Source organism: Lepidochelys kempii, chromosome 6 (assembly GCF_965140265.1).
Source record: "Lepidochelys kempii isolate rLepKem1 chromosome 6, rLepKem1.hap2, whole genome shotgun sequence".
NCBI lineage: Eukaryota > Metazoa > Chordata > Testudines > Cheloniidae > Lepidochelys > Lepidochelys kempii.
In genome coordinates this window covers 103,668,266-103,691,567 of record NC_133261.1, presented here as the reverse complement: position 1 = coordinate 103,691,567, position 23,302 = coordinate 103,668,266, and the positions used below count along the sequence as shown (strand labels likewise).

Sequence of the window (23,302 nt, the reverse complement as noted above, 5' to 3'; positions counted from 1 at the left end):
GTAGTGCACACTGACAAAAATGGTCTAAATTTCTATTATATGGGTAATGAGCTCTGAATTTTACAAACTCCTTTGGGGAAGATGATCTAGTGGTCATGCTCAATGAAGAGGCATATCCCCCATCACACAACTGTAGTAAAGAAAAAATACAAATAGAATACTGGAGTGCTTTAAAATGGGTTTAAAATCATGCAGAAAATATTATCTACAAAAGGGTAATGTACCTTTAGCTATAATACTGTGCTTTTTCTGATTTTGGTTGTCTTCCTTCAGGAAAGGTATAGCAAAATTGAAAAAAGCTCAAAGAAGTGGGACAAATTTAGAGGCAACTTGAGATTTGTGTTGCAAAAATATGATAGGGGGAATTTCATTGAGGTGTTTTATAAAGGGTACAGTAAAATAGAACATTTAAATAATTTCAGATTAGAGTAGTAGTTTTAGATGCAACAGGAATAGATTTACAGTTTAAGTTACAGTTTGCCATTGGTTCCAAGAAGTTTCTTAAGAAAGCCTTGGTAACAGAAAATATTCCAAAATCCCAAATTGAAGAGGTTTTTTGCACTGTAGTGCATAAAATGTTTTTAAAACATAGAAAGGAAAATAACTAATAAATGTATGGAGTAATAATATGTAACTAAACCATTTAAAGACTTTAAAATATTCTCTTTACCTGAGAATGCTATTTTGTGTCTCGTCCTGTGGAACTGTTACAGCCAATTCAGATGAGCACCATGTGAGTGATTTTTTAACTCTTTCAGATGCACCAGCGGAACTCCAAGTATCCAATTCTAGGCTAAGAGAAATAGAAAGTACTCATGCAACACAGAGATTGGAGGTAAGCAATTCTGGAATGCAGGTAATTAGGAGAAATAAAGAGATGCTGATCAGGGTGATTTTGTTTCTACATGCATTAGAAATATGATTTTAAAAAAATGCTCACTCTAGAAATGAGAGTAACAGTGATGTTTAAATCCCAATTTTTCAGCCTGGTGACCATCCATCATCACATTCAGAGGGCCAGATTTGTTTAGTGGGCATGGACATGTGTGTGTTGTAGATTCATCACCTCTTACATTGTTCATGTCAGACAGGGGGACCTTGAAATGTAACAATAGCCCCTGGCTCTGAGATAGTCTCAAATCCAGGTTTCTTGAAAGTTTCAGCATTTTTCTGGCTGATAAGGAAATAAGTAGATGCTTTATGAATGACTGGGTTTGCATTTCAGACTTGGCCACAAATCAAAACTAATCTAGAAGGTGTAATTTCTGTCTTATAACCCTCAATCCAGATTTTTATATGCAGTATTTTAAATTTCAAAGAGGTATTTAAGTTTTAAAGAGTAAAGTAGGACAACATGGAAAGACTGCAACCTAGCTATTTTAATTTTTTCTCCCATTAGCAAATCCCTTAGGAACATAAGATTTAGTTTTACATTTATTAATAGTCACTTTGTGCTTTTCTAGAATGAGAGACTGAAGAAGGTTTGCAGTGATCTAGAAGAAAAGCATGAAGCAGCAGAGCTTCAGATAAAGCAGTTGTCCATAGAGTACCGAAATCAGCTGCAGCAAAGAGAGGTACAGTGCAGCGTAAATAATTTCAGGCAATATATGTCTGTATTCTTTAACAAAAATGTACTACGTTAAGTTTGTATAATAGCTATCTTTATCTCTTCAATTAGTATACAATCTCTAAAGGTGAGAGGCAAGCAAACTGTTCATCATGGTACAAAGTACACTATTGCTCATCCTGTCATTTATGCTGTTGCACGTTTATAAATGTACAGATTGTCTCAATCATTCACAAAATGCTTCCAAATCACGTCACATCAGTTTACACTTACACCTGCTAGATGACTTAATATAATGTAGCTACTGATCTAAATAGCCTCAGAAATATCTTGTCTGATGTCACAGTTTCTCCCTATTTTATTACCACGAAGGAATAACAGAGTAGATTAATCACCACATATTATTATAAATCATTAGATAGTTCTAAATCATGATTTTTGGAAGGATAGGTAAGAAAGGAGAGAATTCTCTTTAAAAGTGTTTACTTCTGTTGTTCTTTCAGATGTTTATTTGGTTTAAGAGTAGACTTAAAATGGGACAGAATCAACATTCGCAGCTCTGGAAAGTGGATTTTTGGGCATAAAGTAATCCTCTATGCGTGCAGTTGTATAATGTGAGATTTTTAGAGTCTTCTAAACAAGGAAAACTAGCAGTACATTTGTAAAACTTGCTTTTACAGAATAGTTTTTTAGCAGAAAGAATATCTTTGAGACGTGTGTTGCATCCATTGAAGTCAATACCACATCTCCCATTGACTTCAGTGAGAGCAGGATCAGACCCTTGATTTGTATGTGCATAGGAAAGGACATACTGAAGTTGGAAAAGCAACATCTGGATATTGTAGTATTTTGTGCATTCTGTATCTTACTTAATGTAAGCAATTTTCTTTTGATCTAAGTGACTTCTTTAATATAGTGTGTTGTGAATGCAAAACCAGCAATACATTGAAAAGTTGGAGTATAAAATAAACTCAGTTTTAATATCAAAATATATAACTTGAGGAACCCTGTACTGGTTGGTTTTATTTTAATATTTAATTAAAAAATCCACCACTTTTATATTTAACTGAGTTGTGGGACTTGGCACTCAGAAGCCTTGCTGTAGAATTTAGGTACATTTGCCTGCTGAATACCGCAAAACCTTTATTTACAAGGAAAGCATTCTTTTTAATGGGCAGTGCAGATACTTTGCTTATATGTTGCCTTTAGCTGACTAGTGCTTAAATGGTAAAGGAATAATTTTTAGAAGCAGTTCTACAAGAGTCCTTGCTTTTATAAGAGGCCAGTCAAGAACGTTCCTCTCCATTGAACTGGAGAGAAAACAACCCCTCCTCCCCCGCGCACACGCACGCACACACACAGTGAAAGAACAAGGAGACCTCAGTAATTTTATGTCAGATGAAAATACAAATAGTAGATTTAAATTTCATCTATTTACAAGAGATAAAGTGAATATACTTTGAGATTTTCTTCTTACTAAAATCATGCACTGTATTCTATATATTTAGGTTGAAATCAGCCATCTAAAAGCTAGACAGAATGCACTGCAGGAACAATTGCAGAAGTTGCAGACAGCTGCTCAGTCAGCACAGTTAGGAGCTGGTGTTTTGCCGCCAACCACTACATCAGCTTCCTTTGTCCCTGTGGTTAGACATCATTCTTCAGGTTTTCAAGGGGATGACATGGACTTTGGAGATGTAATCTGGTCCCAGCAAGAAATAAACAGATTGTCCAATGAAGTTTCTAGACTTGAATCTGAGGTTGACCACTGGATGCAGATAGCACAGGTGGGTGATTTTTCCGTATATTTAGTACATTGAGTAAATTGGTCGCTCTTGAAACCAGTCATGTGCAAGTTCATGTTAGGCAATTATATGTAGAGAAATAGCATTTAGGTTGACATAGCTGCTGTGCTCAAGGGTGTTACAAATGCACAGCCCTGAAGACCACATAGCTATGCTGACCTAATCCCCAATGTAGACACGGATAGGATGATGGAAGAGTGCTTCCAACGACCTAACTACTATTGCCAAGGGAGGTGGTGTTCCTACAGCAACTGAAAAACCCTTTCTGTTGATGCAGGCTATATCTACACTGCAGGGTTATGCTGGCATAGATGTGGCACCTTAGTTGTGCTGCATTAATCCCCACGGGCACTAATACATTCTAACGCTGTTTTTTCTGGTTGGTTGACCCTGGGTACCTTTTCAGTCACTGGTGTCCATTTGTTAAAAAAAAAAAGGTAATACATAAAGACCTGCCTTGCAGAAGTGATGTAAGGATTAATTAACCTGTAGATGGTGCTTTGAAAAATAGCTAGTACTATATAAGTTCTAAATATTATTTTTACTTTCTGAGAAAAGGCGCCATAGTAAGACTTAGTTATGGAGATGAAATTTCTTTACTCTTCAGCATTATATTAATAGTACAGCCTCCCCACCCCTTTAAAATCTGTTAAATTGTTTTATAAATAGGGCTGTCAAGCCATTAAAAAATTAATCACAATTAATCATGCCATTAAAAAAATCAATCACACAATTAAACAATAAGAGAATACCATTTATTTAGATATTATTCGATGTTTTCTACATTTTCAAATATATGGATTTCAATTATAACAGAATACGAAGTATACAGTGCTACTTTTTTTATATTCATTGCAAATATTTGCACTGTAAAAAAAAAAAAAGAAATAGTATTTTTCAATTCACCTAATACGAGTACTATAATGCAATCTTTTTATCATAAAAGTTGAACTTACAAGTGTAGAATTGTATACAAAAAATAACTGTGTTCAGAAATAAAACAATGTCAAACTTTAGAGCCTACAAGTCCACTCGGTCCTACTTCAGCCAATTGCTCAAACAAACAAGTTTGTTTACATTTTCAGGAGATAATGCTACCTGCTCCTTGTTCACAATATCACCTAAAACTGAGAACAGGTGTTCGTTCTCATGGCACTGTTATAACTGGCCTCACAAGATATTTATGTGCCAGATATGCTAAAGATTCATATGGTCCTTCATGCGTCAACCACCATTCTAGAGGATGTGCGTCCATGCTGATGAAGGCTTCTGCTCGATAACCATCCAAAGCAGTGTGGGCCGATGCATGTTCATTTTCAGTATCTGAGTCAGATGCCACCAGCAGAAGGTTGATTTTCTTTTTTGGTGGTTTGGGTTCTGTCGTTTCCTCATCGTAATGTTGCTCTTTTAAGATGTCTGAAAGCATACTCCACACCTCTTCCCTCTCAGATTTTGGAAGAGATTCTTAAATCTTGGGTCAAGTGCTGTAGCTATCTTTAGAAATCTCACATTGGTACCTTCTTTGAACTTTGTCAAATCTGCAGCAAAAGTGTTCTTAAAATGAACAATGTGCTGGGTCATCATCCAAGACTACCATAACATGAAATATATGGCACAATGTGAGTAAAATAGAGCTGGAGACATACAATTCTCCCCCAAGGAGTTCAGTCAGAAATTTAATTAACGCATTATTTTTTTAGCAAGCCTCATCAGCATGGAAGCATATCTTCTGGAATGGTAGCCGAATCATGAAAGGGCCTACAGATGTTTAGCATATCTGGCATGTAAATACCTTGCAATGCCAGCTACAAAAGTCCGATGCTAACGCCCGTTCTCACTTTCTGATTTTATTGTAAATAAGAAGTGGGCAGCATTGTCTTCTGTAAATGTAAACAAACTTGTTTGTGTTAGCGATTGGTCGAATGACGGAGTGGTCGTAAGACGATGATGATGATGGTTGTAAGACGGAGTGGACTTGTAGGCTCTAAAAGTTTTTTGCATTGTTTTGTTTTTGAGTGCAGTTATGTAATCAAAAAAAAAATCTACATTTGTAAATTGTAGTTTCACGATAAAGAGATTGCACTACAGTACTTGTAAGAGGTGAATTGAAAAATACTGTTTCTTTTTATCATTTTTACAGTGCAAATATTTGTAATAAAAATAATTCTATAAAATGAGCAGCGTACGCTTTGTATTCTGTGTTGTAATTTAAATCAGTATATTTGAAAATATAGAAAAACATCCAAATATTTTAAATACATTTGCAATTGGTATTCTATTGTTTAACAGTGCAATTAATCGTGATTAATTTTTTTGAGTTAATCGCGTGAGTTAACGGCAATTAATAGCCCTATTTATAAGCCTATCCTATTTGTTCAGGCAAAGAGTTTCATAAACATTTACAAGGGTTCTACCCAAAATATTGTAACTTCTTTGGGGATTTTCATATGTAGGCTTCTAAAAAGTACTTTTGCTCTTGTTGTATGTGCTATTGATTGTAAATTACTACTCTGCCAATACACAAAGTGATACCGTAGTTGCAAATTTTTATTAGAGATTTTACCATCTGTAATTTTCCCTTACCACTTCACTTCATTTTCTGTCAGTTACAAAAATTCTCATTGCTGTGATCAGTCCTGCAAACTCTTACTCATGTGACTGATCTTTACTCAAGTAACTAGTGCGTTGGATTTCAGTGATATTACTTGTGTCCACAGCATCTACAGTTATGTATACTGGAAATAAAATATAGTATATATGTTGGTTTTCTTTAAATGCAAGAAACTGTTAAATATGCTAGCATGTCATAAATGCAATCAATATACTGTGAAATTTGCGCACAAAGAAATCCAATAGCTGTTTTTATGTTTCAACAGAGAAATGCTATTTTATATTTTTTTATTAGAAATAAAGCTATTGTAGCTTTAAACTTTACATTTTAATAGCCCCTCTTTATAATCAAAGTACCTACATTTTGAGTGTTGTGGTAGACGCTTACTTACTTTTAGTAAGTACTTTTAGCGTACTTGCATTTTCTATTTTATTAAGAATTATTTGCTGTTGAAATGCTCAAAGGAAAATAAACCGTTGTTTATCTCAATTTATTTCCCAAACTAAAGTATTATTTTTCTTTTTATCTAGTCTTCCAGAGTACGAGGAACAGATAACGCTGATCAAAGTGAAATCTGCAAGCTGCAAAATATTATTAAAGTAAGGTGACAATTTTGACAAATCAACCCACATACATAAATTTTTTATAATTTGCAGCTAAGCCCCCAGTCCTGCAAACATTTACATGTTTAGTCCCAATGACTTCAGTCACGTTTCATATTAATCAAGTTAAGTGTATGCATAAATGTTTGCACAATCGGGGCCTAAGTCCTCTGTACTAAATGAAGTGTATTGGCATATAATATAATTGTGTTTATAACTGAAATGTTTCCACACCTTCTGTATTTTAAAAAAGATTCTGATTGAGCAGATGAACGAGTGTCTCTCAGGTTGGTCATACAACAGACTTGTTACAATATTATAGGCTTGAAAGTATAAAGTTTGTAAGATTAAGGCCAACGCATCAAAAGTAGCCAGTGATTTGTAGTGCCTCAATTTTTGGCTGCCCATCATGGGATACCTGGAGGTTGCTTTCCCCCCCAACCCCTTGCCCCAGTGTGCTAAGTCTCTACAACTCCAAGTGAAATCAGTGGAAACTATAAGTGTTAAGCACTGCTGAATTTCAGCTCTTTGATGGCTAAATTAGACACCATAAAAATTTTTGTCTTCATTTGTATGGTACATATTTTGTACAGGTGCATATCTGGATGTAATTTTGCTCTATTCTGAGTCCTGTTTCTTAAAAGCTAACCATTCTAACTTATTAATGTACTATAGAGGTGTGAAGGCATATACTGGTAATGTTATATGGTATATGTATATAAATACATATGTAAATGGTGAAATAAGACAAATACATTTTTAGACTTAAAATTTATTTGATTTTCCAGCTTCATTGTATCTTCAATACATGGTAAGGTGAGAGTAACTTAAATTTTCTAGTTTGCTTTCCTCTCATGTTTGTGTGTTTTAATATAAGCTATAATGAATGATGGAGAGGAGACTTCCTGGTAATTATAGGGAATGACAGGAAAACTCCTCTTGATCACACATTGCTGCTATGTGCTGTTAGTTATTGCATCCTTATTATTTATCCTAAGTAAGTAAAGAGTGCTCATCTTTTTTTCTGTATGGAAAGTGGAAAACCTAATTGCACTTTGCCAGGGATGCAGAATTCTAGTTACACTACTAGAAACAGTTATTTTTTCTAGTTCCAATAAGCTTATACCATTTAATTTATAAATATGATTAGAAGGCAGGAATATTGTTGCAGTCGTCTCTTCCCCACAGTCTAGGATACTTAAGGCAACTTTCAGATTAGGAAAAGCTCTAAATCAGTAACTCTCAACTTTTCCAGACTACTGTACCCCTTTCAGGAGTCTGATTTATCTTGTGTACCTCAAGTTTCACCTCACTTAAAAACTACTTGCTTACAAAATCAGACCTAAAAATACAAAAGTGTAACAGCACAATATTACTGAAAAATTGCTTACTTTCTCACATTTACCATATTATAAAATAAATTAATTTGAATATACATACTGCACTTACATTTCCGTGTACAGTATATAGAGTAATATGAACAAGTTGTATGAAATTTTAGTTTCTGCTGACTTTGCTAGTGCTTTTTATATAGCCTTGTAAAACTAGGCAAATATTATCTAGATGAGTTGATGTACCCCCTGGAAGACCTCTGCATACCCCAGGGGTACTCATACCCCTGGTTGAGAACCACTGCTCTAAATAAGTATAACCGAAGTCTGAGTGAACTCTGCAGCCCTTTTTACGTGTACTTTTCATTGGGGACCAGCCTTTTCCTCAACTTATGTGACACTTTGCTCTGTGTCTGGTTCAGAAAGTTAGTCTTTCTTTTGCCTTCTGTGATGTACTGTTATGTTGCCTTTGTCTACTAAGAGGTGTAAATAATCCATACACTGTAACTCTTCCCAAAACAAGTGCCAGCCTCTAGTCTTATGGCCTGTTCATGCTCCAAACGAAGTCTGTTGCAGGGCTCTCATTGACTTCTGTGGGAGTAAGGTTTAGCCCTCTGTGAGAATTTCAGGGTTGTGGAATCTCTTCCAAGATGAGCCCAGGTTACAGAATTGAGCACACTTTCTGTCAAAGAAGGAGCAATCCAGTAGTTAAATTTTTTTATCCATTTGTTGCAAAAGTTGTGTGTTTTTTCCACCAGTATAAGTAAATTGACCATGATCCTGATTCTTCTTTCAAGAATAGTCCCAGCTACTCTCCTCAGTGAGGCTGAATTTTCTTGTTGCTTAAAGAGGACAAGGTTGACGCTAAGGTTGTGGGCTTCATTCTGGCTTTTAGTAAATTCCTGTGTTTGCATAAGGTAAGGGCTTGTCTACGTGGAAAGTTAGTCCCCAGCAAGCCATGATGTGAATCTACATGCCGTCAGCTTGCCACACACTAACTCACCATGCGGACACTGTTACCACACAGTAAAAGTCCTGGAGTGTAGAATAGTACTTTGGCGCTTTCACTGCACTGCAGTAATGTCCCCATGGCGAGTTAATGCATGGCAAGCTCATGCCCTGTAGATTCACATGCTAGCTTCCCAGGCACTAACTTGTCATGTGCACAAGCCCTAAGTTACTTTTTTGGTGAAAGAACACTGCCAACTATCCCTATAGTTCATAAATGTTTTTGTTTTCAATTTTGCATTACGGTCAAGCTCCAAGACTATATTTTTTCCTTTCAGTATTTGTAAAGTTCTTAGAAGATGAGACATGCTGTATAAGTGCTAAGTACTTTTGTTATTTAAGCGATAATGTTCAGAGTGGGCACTTCCAGGGACTTGAGGATCTGAAGAAAAGCTAAGGGGACTTAACATAGATGGTTATTAACTGCTGCTATGGATTGCTTTACCTGGGAGTGTAGGGGGGTTTTGGGTTAAGTGTCACTATTGCAATACTTTGTGCTGAAAAGATCAGAGTAGAAATGCACTTTCATGGGACACAGCATGGTGTTTGACAAAAGTGATCAGACAACATGTACAAATAGGAAAGCAGCATTTTGTGCTCATGATTCCATTAAAAACACACACGCACACAGATTTTTATTACTTTTTGTATACAGACAACAAGAAACGTGTTCACCTGTTTACTTGGCAGCCCTGATGTATCAATGGTTGGAGTTTCCTAATTTACATGAATTCTCCATCCAAACAAAAATTATATTATCTGAACTTTCATTAATAGAGGTTATTTGACATTTGAGACAATATTAACCTGATTATAATTAAACTGTGTGGGTGAGAGTGGAGTGTGTATATGTGAGGGGTGAGATGGTGGTGGAGGAGAAAGAGAATCCAGTCATATACCATCTGGATGTCCTGATGCAGGGATCGACAACCTTCGGAATGCAGCCTGTCAGGGAAATCCGCAGGTGGGCCGGGACACTTTGTTTACCTGCAGCGTCTGCAGGTTCGGCCGATCGCAGCTCCCACTGGCCGTGGTTCACCATTCCAGGCCAATGGGGGCTGCAGGAAGCGGTCGCCAGCATATCACTTGGTGTAGGAAGTGGCATGGGCCAAGTGATATGCTGGCGACCGCTTCCTGCAGCCCCCATTGGCCTGGAATGGTGAACCACGGCCAGTGGGAGCTGCGATCGGCTGAACCTGCAGATGCTGCACGTAAACAAAGGGTCCCGGCCCACCTGCGGATTTCCTTGATGGGCTGCTTGCCAAACGTTGCCGATCCCTGTTCTAATGTATACATTCTCCTGTGTGTGTGAGATCACAAGTTCTTTGAGGTGGGGCTCTTTATTTTTGTAATTTGTACCATGCCAACCACATTGTTTGTATAAATAAATAATTTTTAAAGAGGCATGTTTTATTTTTGGTGTAAAATATTGGGCAGTATCTCTGCAGGCGCAGAAAAATATCCTTTTAAAATGTATACATACTATGTATCTGCATTCTAAATACATTTTTTTTTCAATTACACTTTTTAGGAGCTGAAACAGAATTTAAGTCAAGAAATAGATGAACATCAGCATAAGCTTTCAGTGTTACAGGATGCACATCGACAGAAACTAGCAGAGATAAGTCGTCGGCACCGGGAGGAGTTAAGTGAATATGAGGAGCGAATTGAAGAACTTGAAAATCAGTTACAGCAAGGTATTTATTACCCTGCGATCATTCTATTTTATTGGGTGTTACCCTCAGCTTTTATATGGAATGAATTTTATTCAGAATATCAAATACACATACAAATGAACAGTATAATTGACATCCAGTAAATTCATATGGATTTAGCAAATCTTTAGTTTGGTTATATTTGACTTGAACACATTTAATTGCATTGTTAATGGCTGCTCTTCAGAAGAAAATGCACATGTAGACTTTCAGGTGTCCACCATACAGATTCTGGTCTAGATACTGAGAAACTCTTCAAGCCTGTTAAATTAATTTTTCAGAGCTAAGGGGTTACTACCTGTGGAAGGCTTCTCTCCTACTATTCCCAATCCACTAGAGTTGAAAACTGTCTGAGAAACAGATATATCTCTTCACTTGTATTCATTGTGTGATATTTTTTTAAACTCCTGGACAATAATTTGTCCCCTCATAATCTATTTACATCCATTTAGAGTGATGATATCCTCAGGCAGGTGGTATGCACTAAATCCATAAAACCAACACATGTTTGATTTCAATCCAATATTGATTTGGAAAGAGACTGCAGAATAGAGTGAAAACTTTTCAACCCAAAAAATATTTCTGGAGGCAAGTAGTAGGTACTAAATGGGTCACTCACTGAATGAATGATATGAAGTCAGATGTGATGGTGATGAGGGCTGTATAAGTTCCTGGTTGGATAGGTTTATAGATAGAATACTTTCTAGCAAGAAGTGCCTTTATCTATTTTTCTTGTACTGGGATATCTTTGGATGCATAGAAGTGAAAGTTTTGTATGTCATATTAATTGGGTCTCTCTTTTTGAAGGGGGCCTCATTTACAAGTTCATTTCTAAACTTAATAAGTTTCGTTTGTAATTGATTCATCAAAGCTATGCCACCCAAAGAGCGTGTGTTACCATTTGGGAAAGAGACATACTTCCAATGTCCCTTCTCAGAATGAAGGAGAAACTCCATCACAGACCGTGTCTCCTCAGATATAGAGTAGGCAGAAGCCCCATGTAAGAACCTTTTTGAGGTCTCAACCAGAGGTGGTAGGGGATTGATTCATGGTGTCTTAATGCCTGTTAAAATTGTTCTGTCTTTTGACTTCTTTCAAAACAATCCTTTTAAAGAGTCTTTGGTGAAATCAAAGGCATGAGCCATGCATCTTTTGCATCATGACTTGGCTGTAAGACAAAATACTTCTCACACTTCTTAGCATGATATTACTTACCTATGACCATACCCTTGCTAAATTGCATTTTCACTCATCTGGGATCGTCTGGATGCCGATCCTAGAAATTCTTGTTTTCAGAGTCTGCGTAGTCATGAATGGACAAGCAACATGTCTTCTTTTAACAGCTTCTGTCTAAAGTTTGGCTTTCTGCCTTCTTGAGCTCTGTAACTTGTATAAATGATTTGCATTATAAGTTACGCTGGCTATACGGAGGCTCCTAAAGTTTTAAGGACATTATATGTGGTACCTATAAAAGCCCAGCTTCTCTTGAATATGACCTTTAGGTTTAAAGTCTGAGAGTTTTATTGCAGAATAATATATCTTCGCTTCTATGCTTGGCAATTTACATTTTTAATTTAAACCTTTAAAGGAAAAGTCAATGCTGTTTACTGTACATTGAATTATAAATATAAGGATTTATGTATAAAATGGCAAAACCAAATATAATGAGAATTTGTGTTCATCTATAGAATATATGATTGTCATGAAAACATTCTTTAATTCTTGTAGGAACTTAAAATAAATCTAATATGTTTGTATTGATTACCAATTTCCAGCCACAATCCTGAGAATTTAAATATGGACTAAAATGAATACATGTGAAATATGCAAATTATTATAACCTGTGACAACAGTTCATTAACTGTTACATTAAAACAACAAACCACAAAACCTCATGTCCTTTGATCTGAGATGAACCTGGTAGGCTAACAGTATTTTGGTCAAATAGTTTTAGGAACGTATGAAGGACTGACTAGACAACTTTATTTTTGATACTCATGTTAAGTTTTTTGATTATTTTTCCCTTTTAGTCAGTTTTTTAACTATTGGTGATTAGAACCGTATCTGCCTCACTTCACGTGTTTCAAAATTGCCATTTTATAATTATCAGTATAAGGAGCTGTGAGGTGTATCTCTTCTAAAGCAAATCACATATTTTTATATACTTCAAACATTTGTTCTTCTAAATGTGTCTCTTGCTTTCTATAGATGAAGTGAGTGCCCCCATTTCACTAAAGTTATTGTTTAACATTGCCAACCTTTCAAGAATAAAAATTCTTAGATGGTAGCTGTTCCAGGAGAAAATTCTATAATGCTGACTTTGAATTTAGACTCGTAACCAATCTCTTGTGCTTTTCAGGTGGTGCAGGCATTGAAATCTGTGATCATTCTAAAATTAGTGACCTGCAAAAGAATATTCAAATCCTACAATCTGAAAAACCAGAGGACACGCAGACTATGAAGGAACTGGAGGATAAAGTAAAAAATTTAAATCAGAAATTATCTTCTGTAGAAAATGAGAACAAAATCCTGCTGAACGAAGGAGAACTGGTAAAGGTGGAAAACAGCCAAATAACACAAGAATATGAAAGACTGAAATTTGAGGTTATTAAGCTTCAAAATTATGTTGCAGAACAGGAGACCATTCTGAAAGAAGAGGGGAAAAAACTCCCACTGATGACCTCATCAGAGGAAGAAGTGCTCCGACTACAACAAGCACTGTTGGGTATGAAGCAATTGAGATTTTCAGATCCTATCCAAAAGATTTTACACATTTAAAAATAGAGAGAAGCCATTTTAGGAAAAGTAGTATGAATAAATATGAGATTGATTACTATGAATAGAGCCATCTTAGAAAAGGGTTTACCCCTGAAATGATCAAGTAAAACAAGATCTGAAAGGATTACCTTGGCACTACTCTGATAGTGAGGTAGAAGTCTCTGGATAGCTTAGTGAAGATGCCTGCCTAGAACCTGTCTGAAAGACTAAACCTAGCTGTTTTGCTGAAAGACTAAAATAATAATGCCAGTTTTATGATGATGTTTTCTAAAATTGTTTGCATCACTCTAAAGATATAGCTAAGATTAAAACGTGTAGAGAGAGGCTGACAAATGTTAGAAATATGGCTGGTCTTAAAATGTTGTTGAAAATACTAAGATTAGTTACACTGGAAAGAAGAGAAGCTAAAGATGACAGCTGAACAATTTAAAATTATGGCATGACACACAAAAAATGACCTTTCCTGTTTGCTTGGTTTGCCTTCCCTTATCAATCTGGACTTGATTTCTTTTACTATCCTGCTTCGGATCCATTTGCTGTCTTGCTCTGACACTTTGTCTTGTTTTACTTCTATTGCTCGCAGCAAATCCTGGGCTAGGTATGGAAAACTGTAGATATCTGAACAGAGGCCCTCTGAATATGCATTTCCCCATCTGCAGTATTTGCTTTTTCCCACAGAACCCACAGATAGTTCTCTGCAGGTCCAGAGATCTTCTTACAGAGTGTGTGGGGGAGGACTGCAGCTCCCCAAAGTAAATCTGCTCAAGAATTAATACTGAGCCCTATCCATTTTAGAGAAGCTACCATTCAAGGGCTTCCAGGGCATTCAGTCTGGGAAGTCCTGGCAACATGATGGTCCAGCCAGGGAGCCTCTGCAGTAGTTTCCCTGACTGCGGAGTCCAGAACAGACTGAGGGGAACCTCATAATGCTTCTTGCCCCCTAAACTTTTTCTACATAGGGCTTTTTGGGGTTTCTTGTGAGGGAATTGCTTTCAAAACGAGACTGTTAGCCATGAGTTTCCCACAGTAATGACCACTTTTAAGTAACAGAAGCATATGCTTTTGCTTGTAGCCGTTATAGAAACTCAGTAGTAAGAGTTACATTTAAATGAATATTTTTCCATTATAACAAATTGGTTTTTGGTGTTATAGGAGTGTAATTCACAAAAATAAAATGCTGTATTTGTGATTTATAGGCAGTGTCTGTGTTGTGGTAAAATATTTAGTTGTTTCATTTTGAATATTTTTCTTTGGTGTTTTATAAAAGTCTTAAGTACTTAGTCATTCAGAGCTAAATTTCAGTAACTACTGATGGACTGTGTCTGAACTTCACTTGTGTTCTAACATCTTGGCCTGAATCTAGCTGCGAAGAGATGAAAACTGGATCATACTGTTGTGTTTTTACATTATGGGTTTTTTCCCACTGATTGGAGCATGCTGATGGAATATAGCAGTTTACTGCTTGGAGACGTTAATTTGGTTTTAGTTACCTAAGATTTTTCTACTTAATCTGTATAGCAATTTAAATGACTTAATCTTCTGGTTGTCAACATAAATAATTTAATTTTGTTGCTGTTTTTACAGATGCAGAAAAAGAAATAATGAGACTTAATACCTTAAATCAGGTAAGCTGCTTTCGAAATGATACCAATGCTGAAGTCATAATAGTAAGAACTAAGTGAATCATAGAATCATGCAAATGTAGGACTGGAAGGGACCTTGACAGGTCATCTAGTCCAGTCCCCTGCACTGCCATAGATCGAAGTATTATCTAGAACATCTCTGACAGGCGTTGTCTAACCTGTTGTTAAAAACCTCCAGCGATGGAGATTCCACACTCTCTCTAGGTAATTTGTTCCAGGCTTAGGTATCCTTACAGTTAGACATTAGGGAAAACTTCCTAAACTAAATCTCCCTTGCTGCAACTTAAGCCCATTACTTCTTGTCCTTTCCTCAGTGCCTAAGAGAACAATTTATCACCCTCCTCTTCATAACAACTTTTTATGTACTTGAAGTCTGTTATGTTTCCCCTCAGTCTTCTCTTCTCCAGACTAAACAAAGCCATTTTTTTTTTTAAATCTTTCCTTACAGGTCATGTTTCCTAGACATTTAATCATTTTTGTTGCTCTCCTCTGGACTTTCTCCAATTTGTCCACCTCTTTCCCGAAGTATGGTGCCCAGAACTGGACACAATACTCCAGTTCAGACCTTCTCAGTGCTGAGCAGAGCGGAAGAATTGCTTTTCATTTTGCTTACAACTATTCTACTAATACAACCCAGAATGTTGTTCGCTTTTTTTGCAACAGTATTACATTGCTGACCCGTATTTCGTTTGTGGTCCACTATGACCCCCAGATCCTTTTCTGCAGTTCTCCTTCTGAAGGTGGTCATTTCTCATTTTGTAGTTGTGCTGTTTGCATTTGTCCTCATTGAATTTCATCCTATTTAATTCAAATTATTTCTTCAGTATGTCAAGATCATTTTGAAATTTAATCCTGTCCTCCAAATTGCTCACAACCCTCTCCAGCTTGATGTCGTGCGTAAACTTTTAGTGTATTCTCTGTGTCCATTATCCAAATCATTTATGAAGATATTGAATAGAAACGGACCCAGGACAGATTCCTGTGGGACCCCACTCATTATGCCCTTCCAGCTTGATAGTGAACGATTGATAATTACTCTAAGTATAATAGTTTTCCAGCCAATTGTGCACCCATCTTATAGTAGATTCGTGTAGGCTGTAGTTCTCTGAGAAGGTCATGTGAGACAGCATCAAAAGCCTTACTAAGAATCATGACACCACCCTCCCTTCCCCGGACTGGTGGCCTGAACCCGGGGCTGGCAGTGGGCTGAGCGGGTCCAGCAGACAGAACCCCAGCTGGCAGAGGGCCGGCAGACAGTACCCCGGGCCGGCAGCGGAGCCCCCAGGACTGATGGTCAGGACCTGGTCGGTGAGAATGCCACTGAAAATCAGCTCGCATGCCGTCTTTGGCATGTGTGCCATAGGTTGCCTAGCCCTGCTTTAGAGATTTTTATTAAAATCAAGGAAAAAGTCATAAAAGCTTCAAACCATAGAATCAGAAAGAAATAATATAGTTCTATGGGTACCTGTGGTATCATTCCTTACAAAAGTTACTCACACCCTTCCTTGGGGACCTGGTGATAGGAGACCAAGGATCAACCTTGTCTCTGGCATGCTAGATGAGTCCGATGGTTCAGGTTCCTCAATGCTGAGAAAGTGGATAGAAGGGTCAAATGTAGAGTAACTAAGCTGTACTGCAAAAGCCAACGTGGTAGCTAAACAAAAGAGGAACTTAAAAGAACTAACTCCACTTAGTTATCCACTTAAAATGCTCTGGTTGACTAAATATAAAGCCTGTTTTTAAAACAGTGTTTAAAAACTTGAATAATAATATAAAATCCAATTTATGTCCAATATAAGGAAGAACTTCAGAAGAAACTGGCAAATTTACAACATAAAGATGAGGATATTACATCTGCATCTATTGAAGACCAGAACTTGGAATTAAATCAGTTAAGGCAGGAATTGGAAAGGAAAGAGCATGAACTCAAAGAAAGTATTATAGAAAGAGCAACACTAACAGCAGAATTAGAAGAATTGGACAAGCAGAATCAAGCAACTATGCAGGTAACAAATATTGCTGAGAATTAATGGACTTCTTTACTTTTTTAGACATTCAGTGTGTGATGTTAATCTTTGCTCACAGATATCAGGACCTATTAGGTTCCTAATAATCTCTTCCTGCCATACTGGATAAGACCAGTGGTTTATTTAGTCCATCCTCCTTCCTGACAGTGTCTGATACCAGATGCTTCAAGGAAATGCAAGAAATCCTGTAGTGGACTGTCAGGGTTCCCTCCCCACTCTGAACTCTAGGGTACAGATGTGGGGACCCGCATGAAAGACCCCCTAAGTTTATTTCTACCAGCTTAGGGTAAAACTTCCCCAAGGCACAAATTCTTTGCCCTTGGAGGGTACGCTGCCACCACCAAGTGATTTTAAAAAAGAATCGGGAAAGGACCACTTGGAGTTCCTGTTCCCCCAAAATATCCCCCCAAGCCCTTACACCCCCTTTCCTGGGGAGGCTTGAGAATAATATCCTAACCAATTGGTTACAAAGTGATCACAGACCCAAACCCCTGGGTCTTAGGACAATAGAGAAAAATAGACAACAGTCAGGCTCTTAAAATAAACAGAACTTTATTAGAAAGAAAAAAAGTAAAAGAAGCACCTCTGTAAAATTAGAAGGGAAGCTAACCTCACAGGGTAATCAGATTTAAAACACAGAGGATTTCCCTCTGGGCAAAAACTTTAAAGTTACAAAAAGAAAACCAGGAATACACCTTCCTCTCAGCACAGAGAAAATCACAAACCAAAACAAAAGGAAGCTAATGCATTTCCTTGCTTGTACTTACTAATTCTAATGAAGTTGGATTACTTGCTTTCTTGATCTCTCCCCGGCAAGCACACAGAACAGACAGACAAAAGCCTCCCCTCAAACACCCCTCCCCGCCCCATTTGAAAGTATCTTGTCCCCTTATTGGTCGTTTTGGTAGCCAGGTTACCTGAGCTTCTTAACCCTTTACAGGTAAAAGGATATTGTGCCTCTGTCCAAGAGGGATTTTATAGTACGCATATACGGGAAGGTTGTTACCCTTCCCTTTGTATTTATGACGGACAATTATGGAATAACATACCCGCTATCCACAATGGAAATTTCTTACTAATTTCCGTCAGTTAGTGGTTATGTGCCCTCTATCATGAGGGTTTATTCCCCTTTTTAGGAATGTTGCAGTACCCAAGGATATGTTTAGGTTTATATAATCCTAATAAAATCTTGACCTCCATAAATACTTGTGACAATGTGTTATATAAAAAGTATTTCCTTTTATCAGCTTTACATTTTATTAGTTTGTAGTAGCATAACATCTTAAATTTTTTTTAAAAAAAATCAGATTTTGAGCAAAATATGTGAAACTTAGTGGTCACAGATTATTTTTAATCAAAATCAAATATTAATAGATTTATATTTGTCACTATTTTAACTGCTATTAAGGTTTTAAAAATGTATTTGAAATACATTTGTTTCAGATTAACTACTTGACTTTTCAGAAGGAAAATGGCCAATACCACAATAATTAGGTCCCTACCAAATTCAAGGTCCATTTTGGTCAACTTCACGGTCATAGGATTTTAAAAATTATAAATTTCAGCTATTTAAATTTGAAATTTCAGGGTGTTGTAATTGTAGGGGTCCTGACCCAAAAAGGAGTTTGTGGGGAAGGGAGGTCACAAGGTTATTGTAGGGGGAACCGCAGCCAATGGGAGCTTTGGGGGAGGTACCCGCAGGTGAGGGCAACATGTAGAGCCCTCTGCCCCCCTCCAGGGGCCGCAAGGACATGGTACCGGTCACTTCCAGGAGCGTGGCTGGGCCAGGGGAGGCAGAGAGCCTGCCTTAGTCCGGCTGCATGCTGATGCCATCCCGGAGCCGCTGCAGGTAAGCAGTGCCAGGCCGGAGCCCACACCTCAAAAACTTCCTGCACCCCAAACCCCTGCCCTGAGCCCCTTGTGCACTCCAACCCCTGCCCTGAACCTCCCACCCCCTACCTTAAGCCCCCTCCTGCACCCCGCATCCCTGCTGCACACCAACCCCTTGCCCTGAGCTCCTTCCTGCACACCACACCCTGCCCCACCTCCCGCACCCCAACCTGCTGCCCCAGCCCTACATTCATGGCCCTGCATGCAATTTCCCCACCCAGATGTGGCTCTCGGGCCAAAAAGTTTGCCCACCCCTGTGCTAGAGCCAAATATACTGATAAAATGACTTCTCTACTACTACTCGAGATTCCCCTGTTTATGCATCTCAGGATTGCATTAGATCTTTTGACCTCAGCATCTCACTGGGAGCTCACGTTTAGCTGAATATCCACCACAACCTCCAAATCTTTGTCAGGGTCACTGCTTCCAGGATAGAGTCCTCTGTTCTGTAAAATATGGCCTACATTCTTTATTCCTCTTCATTATTTACCACTTCTCCAATTTTTGTCATCTGCAAACGTTATCAGTGATGATTTTATGTTTTCTTCCAGGTCATTTGATAAACATGTTAAATAGCATAGGGCCAAGATAACAACCCCAGAGGAACCTCACTGGGAACAGACCTCTTTGATGACAATTCCCTGTTTACAGTTACATTTTGAGACCCATCAGTTAGCAGTTTTTAAACCATTTAATCGGTGCCATGTTAATTTGATATTCTAGTTTTTTAATCGGAATGTTGTGTGGTGCCAAGTCAAAGGCCTGACAGAAGTCGAAGTATATTACATCAGCACTATTATATTTATCAAACAAATTTGTAATCTCTGTAACAGGGTGAGCTGAATCAGGAGTTGACTCAGCATCCTGTCTCTCAAATCCCCACCAATATAGATTGACCCTTCTCAATTAATCAGCTGAGTAGAGCTACAGCTGAAGGGCTAATTAGAAGGGGACGCAACCCTAATATCTGGGAGCCTATAATTTGAGAGGAAGGAAGCCATGGAAGGGGGAGCTGAGAACCAGAAGGAAAGCACAGCTGGGCCGGGTTGACTGCTGCCAGCTCTATTCCCTTCTCCAGAAGCAAGTGGTGGAGCTGGCCTAGGGCTTGTAAATTATAAGGTAGAGGCCGCTGGAACAACAAAATAAAATATGATGGTGGTAAAGGAGACATGAAGTGGTTTGGGCTTTACTTAAGGCCTGAAAGGACTCACAGGGGATCCCCCCCATAACAATTTCATCAAGGACAGATATCAAGTTTGTTTGACAGGATCTGTTTTCTATAAACCCATGTTGATTTGCCTAAATTACATTGCCCTTCTTTAGTTCTTTATTAATTGCATCCCAAATGAGCCATTATATTCTCTTCCCAGAATTGATGTCAGGCTGACAGGCCTATAATTAACTGTGTATCTCATTTACCCTTTTTAAAAATTTGCACATTAGCTTTCAGTCTTCTGGAACTTCCCCAGTATTCCAAGACCAATTGAAAATCAACCTTAATGGTCCAGCGAGCTCAGCGGCCAGTTCTTTTATAACTCTTGAGTACAAGGTGGCTGGACCTGCTTATTTTAAGATGTCTAACTTTAGTAGCTACTGTTTAACGTTCTCCAGAGATCTGAGTGGAATGGAAAGTGTGTTATCACCATATGATGAGACTATATAATCTGTTTTTTCCCCAAATATAGAACAGTTATATTTATTGAACACTTCTGCCTTTTCTGCATTATTATTGATAATTCTACCATTTCCATCTAGTAATGGGCCAATACCATTGTCAGGATTCTTTTTGTTCCTAATATATTTTAAAAACTCCATCGTATTATCCTTAATTCTCGGGGCCATAGATTTCTGCTTCTGTCCATGGGCTTCCCTTATCAATTTTCTACAATTCCTAACTCTGATTTATATTCATTAGTATCAACTTTCCCTTTCTTCCACTTGTCACGTATTTTTTACAGCACAGCCTTCTTCCTTGATTGTGAGATTGTGCCTTTTGGGACATCTAGTAAGGTGTTCTTAAAGGATTCCCAAGCATCATTCACATTTTTCTGATTAAATTCTTTCTCCTGTCTGTGATCATTGCACACACCAGCGACTCCTTGCATTCACTCCAACAAGCCTCTTGTGTGCCACCCTTCTATTCCCCTTTTACTTCAGTGACTCACTGCACACACACAGCCCAGTACCAGAGGATCTTTGCTTTCTGCCCTCCATTCTCACCTCCACCAAGTGTTCTGTGTAACTCCCCATTCCAGAGGCTCTGTGTGCTGTCTCATTACCTCTTCCCCCATACCAGGGTCCCTCAATCTCCCTCCCATGCAAGAGGCTATGTGCACCACTGGACCTTCCTTCCAAACTGTACCAAGGTTCCCCATTCTCTTCCCCCCCCACCATTAGGGGTTCTTTGTGACCCCTCCATTTCCCCTCATGCCAAGAGCTATGTGTGGCCCCAAATTAGGGTCTTCCCTTTACCTCTTCAGTCAGGGATCTATGTGCTCCCCATTTCTCCCTCCTTCCCAGGCCAGGGGTTCTGAAAGCCCCCATTTCCAGGTCCCCCTTTTTCTGCTGCCAGAGATTGTGCCTGCCCCTATTTCTTCATGCCCCTGTACCAGGATCCATCATTCTCTTTCTCCGTCTGTGTGCACCTCCATTCCCCACCACCATTCTTAGTCTCCTTTCCCTTTCAGTGTGTCAGCAGCACTGGGGGGATTGGCAGAACTCAAATGAGGGGGTTTGTTATGCTAGAATGTTAATGGGTGTGATAAATAAATTCTTCAATTTATAGACAATTACAAGGGTGGTTGGAGGTGTTAGCTCTGCAAGCCAGATGCTTAATGTGTCCCCCATTTTCCCCTGAAGGTTTTAATATTTTTCACCAAAATGTTTAGTGTTCTGTCCATTAATGCTTAGAATATTCCCTTAATTTTTGGAATTGATTGGATGCAATGGTCAGAAGTTATTGCATTACACCCAAACAAAGAAATGACTCAAGCTTGACCAATAATACATCTGCACAAGGAGGCTGAATTAAGGTTGAATGGGCAACCTTATTCAAGCACTTTATAGGCTTTTTACTTTGCTACCTCAGTGTTTTCTTAATTTTTATATTAATTTAAATTTAAATTCTACATATATTTTTTTAAATGTAATTTCTTATGTTTTTAAAAAGCTTGAATTTTTTTTTTTCAGTTATATGGAACCATGTTGGCCCCCGTGTGGGTTATCTGTAGGATTGGGATCTTTAGATCCATAGCATAGACCTCTGCCATGGATCTTTAGATTCGTTACATAGACTTCTCCCACATGACCTAACAGAGTAACTGGTAGCAATGGAACGCTGTCACCTTCCTTGTGGACCTGCCATTAGATGAGGAGTGAAGACACGCAGTCAGGTGGATTTCACTGCTGTTTGCTAAACAGCAAAAGAATATTGAGGCTCAAGAATAATGGTTTAAATTCTAGGTCCTGTTGGGGAGTGTATCCCAGCGGTTATAGACCCTTCTGCCCCTGTCTTTCTGCTCCTATTCCTGCCTTACCCTCACCCTTATTCTTCATTTGAGTCAAGTAGCTTCTTTCTCTTCTACTTTGCCTGCATGTCTGCAGAGAGAGCATCAAGAGTTGCTCTCAGTTCCTGTCCTTGTCAACAGCTCCTGGCAGGCAGGAGGAGCAAATGCAGTGAAGGTCCTGTTCAGTCCCTGGAAGATGGTGCATGCTCCAGCACGCTGTGGGAACGGCTCATGTGCAGTCTAGTCAGCACATAAGCACTTTGAGGAGTGGAGCATGCTCAGTGCAAATGAAATCTTCAGAGAATTAAGCTGCAAAACTGTAGTGTGTCTCTGAGCATGTGCAAACAGACTTTTTTTCCCAAAGGATTAGAACTTTGCCAAATTTGGATGAATTTTCTCAGGGACAACAAAAGCACATCACTAGTGTTAGTGGGAGAGACTCCTCCTCTTCCCCCCCCCCCCCATTCCCCCACTACAAAATTTCAAGTCCCTGCTCCAACGTATGGAGGTGCTAGAGATGCTAATTGAAACTATTGTAAGGAGTTTTTTAATGCGGGCAAAAGTGTGTGTTTCACTAATCTCATTCTCAAAAATGGCTGAAGCATTTTAATTGGAACTGTCCCCAAAACATCAGCCTTGGGCACCTGGCATGGGAAATTTCAGCCTAAATGGTTGGTTTGGCAAAATTAATTGAAAACAAAGTCTTACCATGGAAAGTGTCAGGCAACTTAATGGTATGCATCACTGTGCGGCCTATAATAAATGAGCTGTCTGTCAAATTTTCAATTGTGTTGTTACTGCTGTGTTAAGAATTTTAAA

At 38.4% G+C, this 23,302-nt stretch overlaps 2 protein-coding genes across 5 annotated transcripts in view; both read left to right on the top strand.

Moving 5' to 3' along the window:
* Window positions 1-777, top strand: part of ATXN3 (ataxin 3) — a 35,305-nt gene extending 34,528 nt beyond the window's left edge. For both annotated transcript variants that reach the window (XM_073349466.1, XM_073349457.1), the window contains one exon: window positions 759-777. The gene's annotated coding sequence lies outside the window, so the exon portion shown is untranslated. The remainder of the gene's footprint in view (window positions 1-758) is intronic.
* TRIP11 (thyroid hormone receptor interactor 11) overlaps window positions 1-23,302 on the top strand; it is a 71,020-nt gene that overhangs the window by 5,361 nt on the left and 42,357 nt on the right. For 2 of the 3 annotated variants that reach the window (XR_012159535.1, XM_073349449.1), the window contains exons 2-9: window positions 759-835; window positions 1,464-1,574; window positions 3,076-3,354; window positions 6,514-6,582; window positions 10,456-10,621; window positions 12,999-13,364; window positions 15,002-15,042; window positions 16,860-17,066. Coding sequence is in view for 2 of the 3 variants with exons in the window: in XM_073349449.1 (XP_073205550.1) it covers window positions 759-835; window positions 1,464-1,574; window positions 3,076-3,354; window positions 6,514-6,582; window positions 10,456-10,621; window positions 12,999-13,364; window positions 15,002-15,042; window positions 16,860-17,066 (1,316 nt within the window). In the remaining variant the exon portion in view is untranslated. Of the gene's footprint in view, window positions 1-758; window positions 836-1,463; window positions 1,575-3,075; window positions 3,355-6,513; window positions 6,583-10,455; window positions 10,622-12,998; window positions 13,365-15,001; window positions 15,043-16,859; window positions 17,067-23,302 lie in introns of those variants that run through there. The other variant, XM_073349450.1, reaches the window with a different exon arrangement.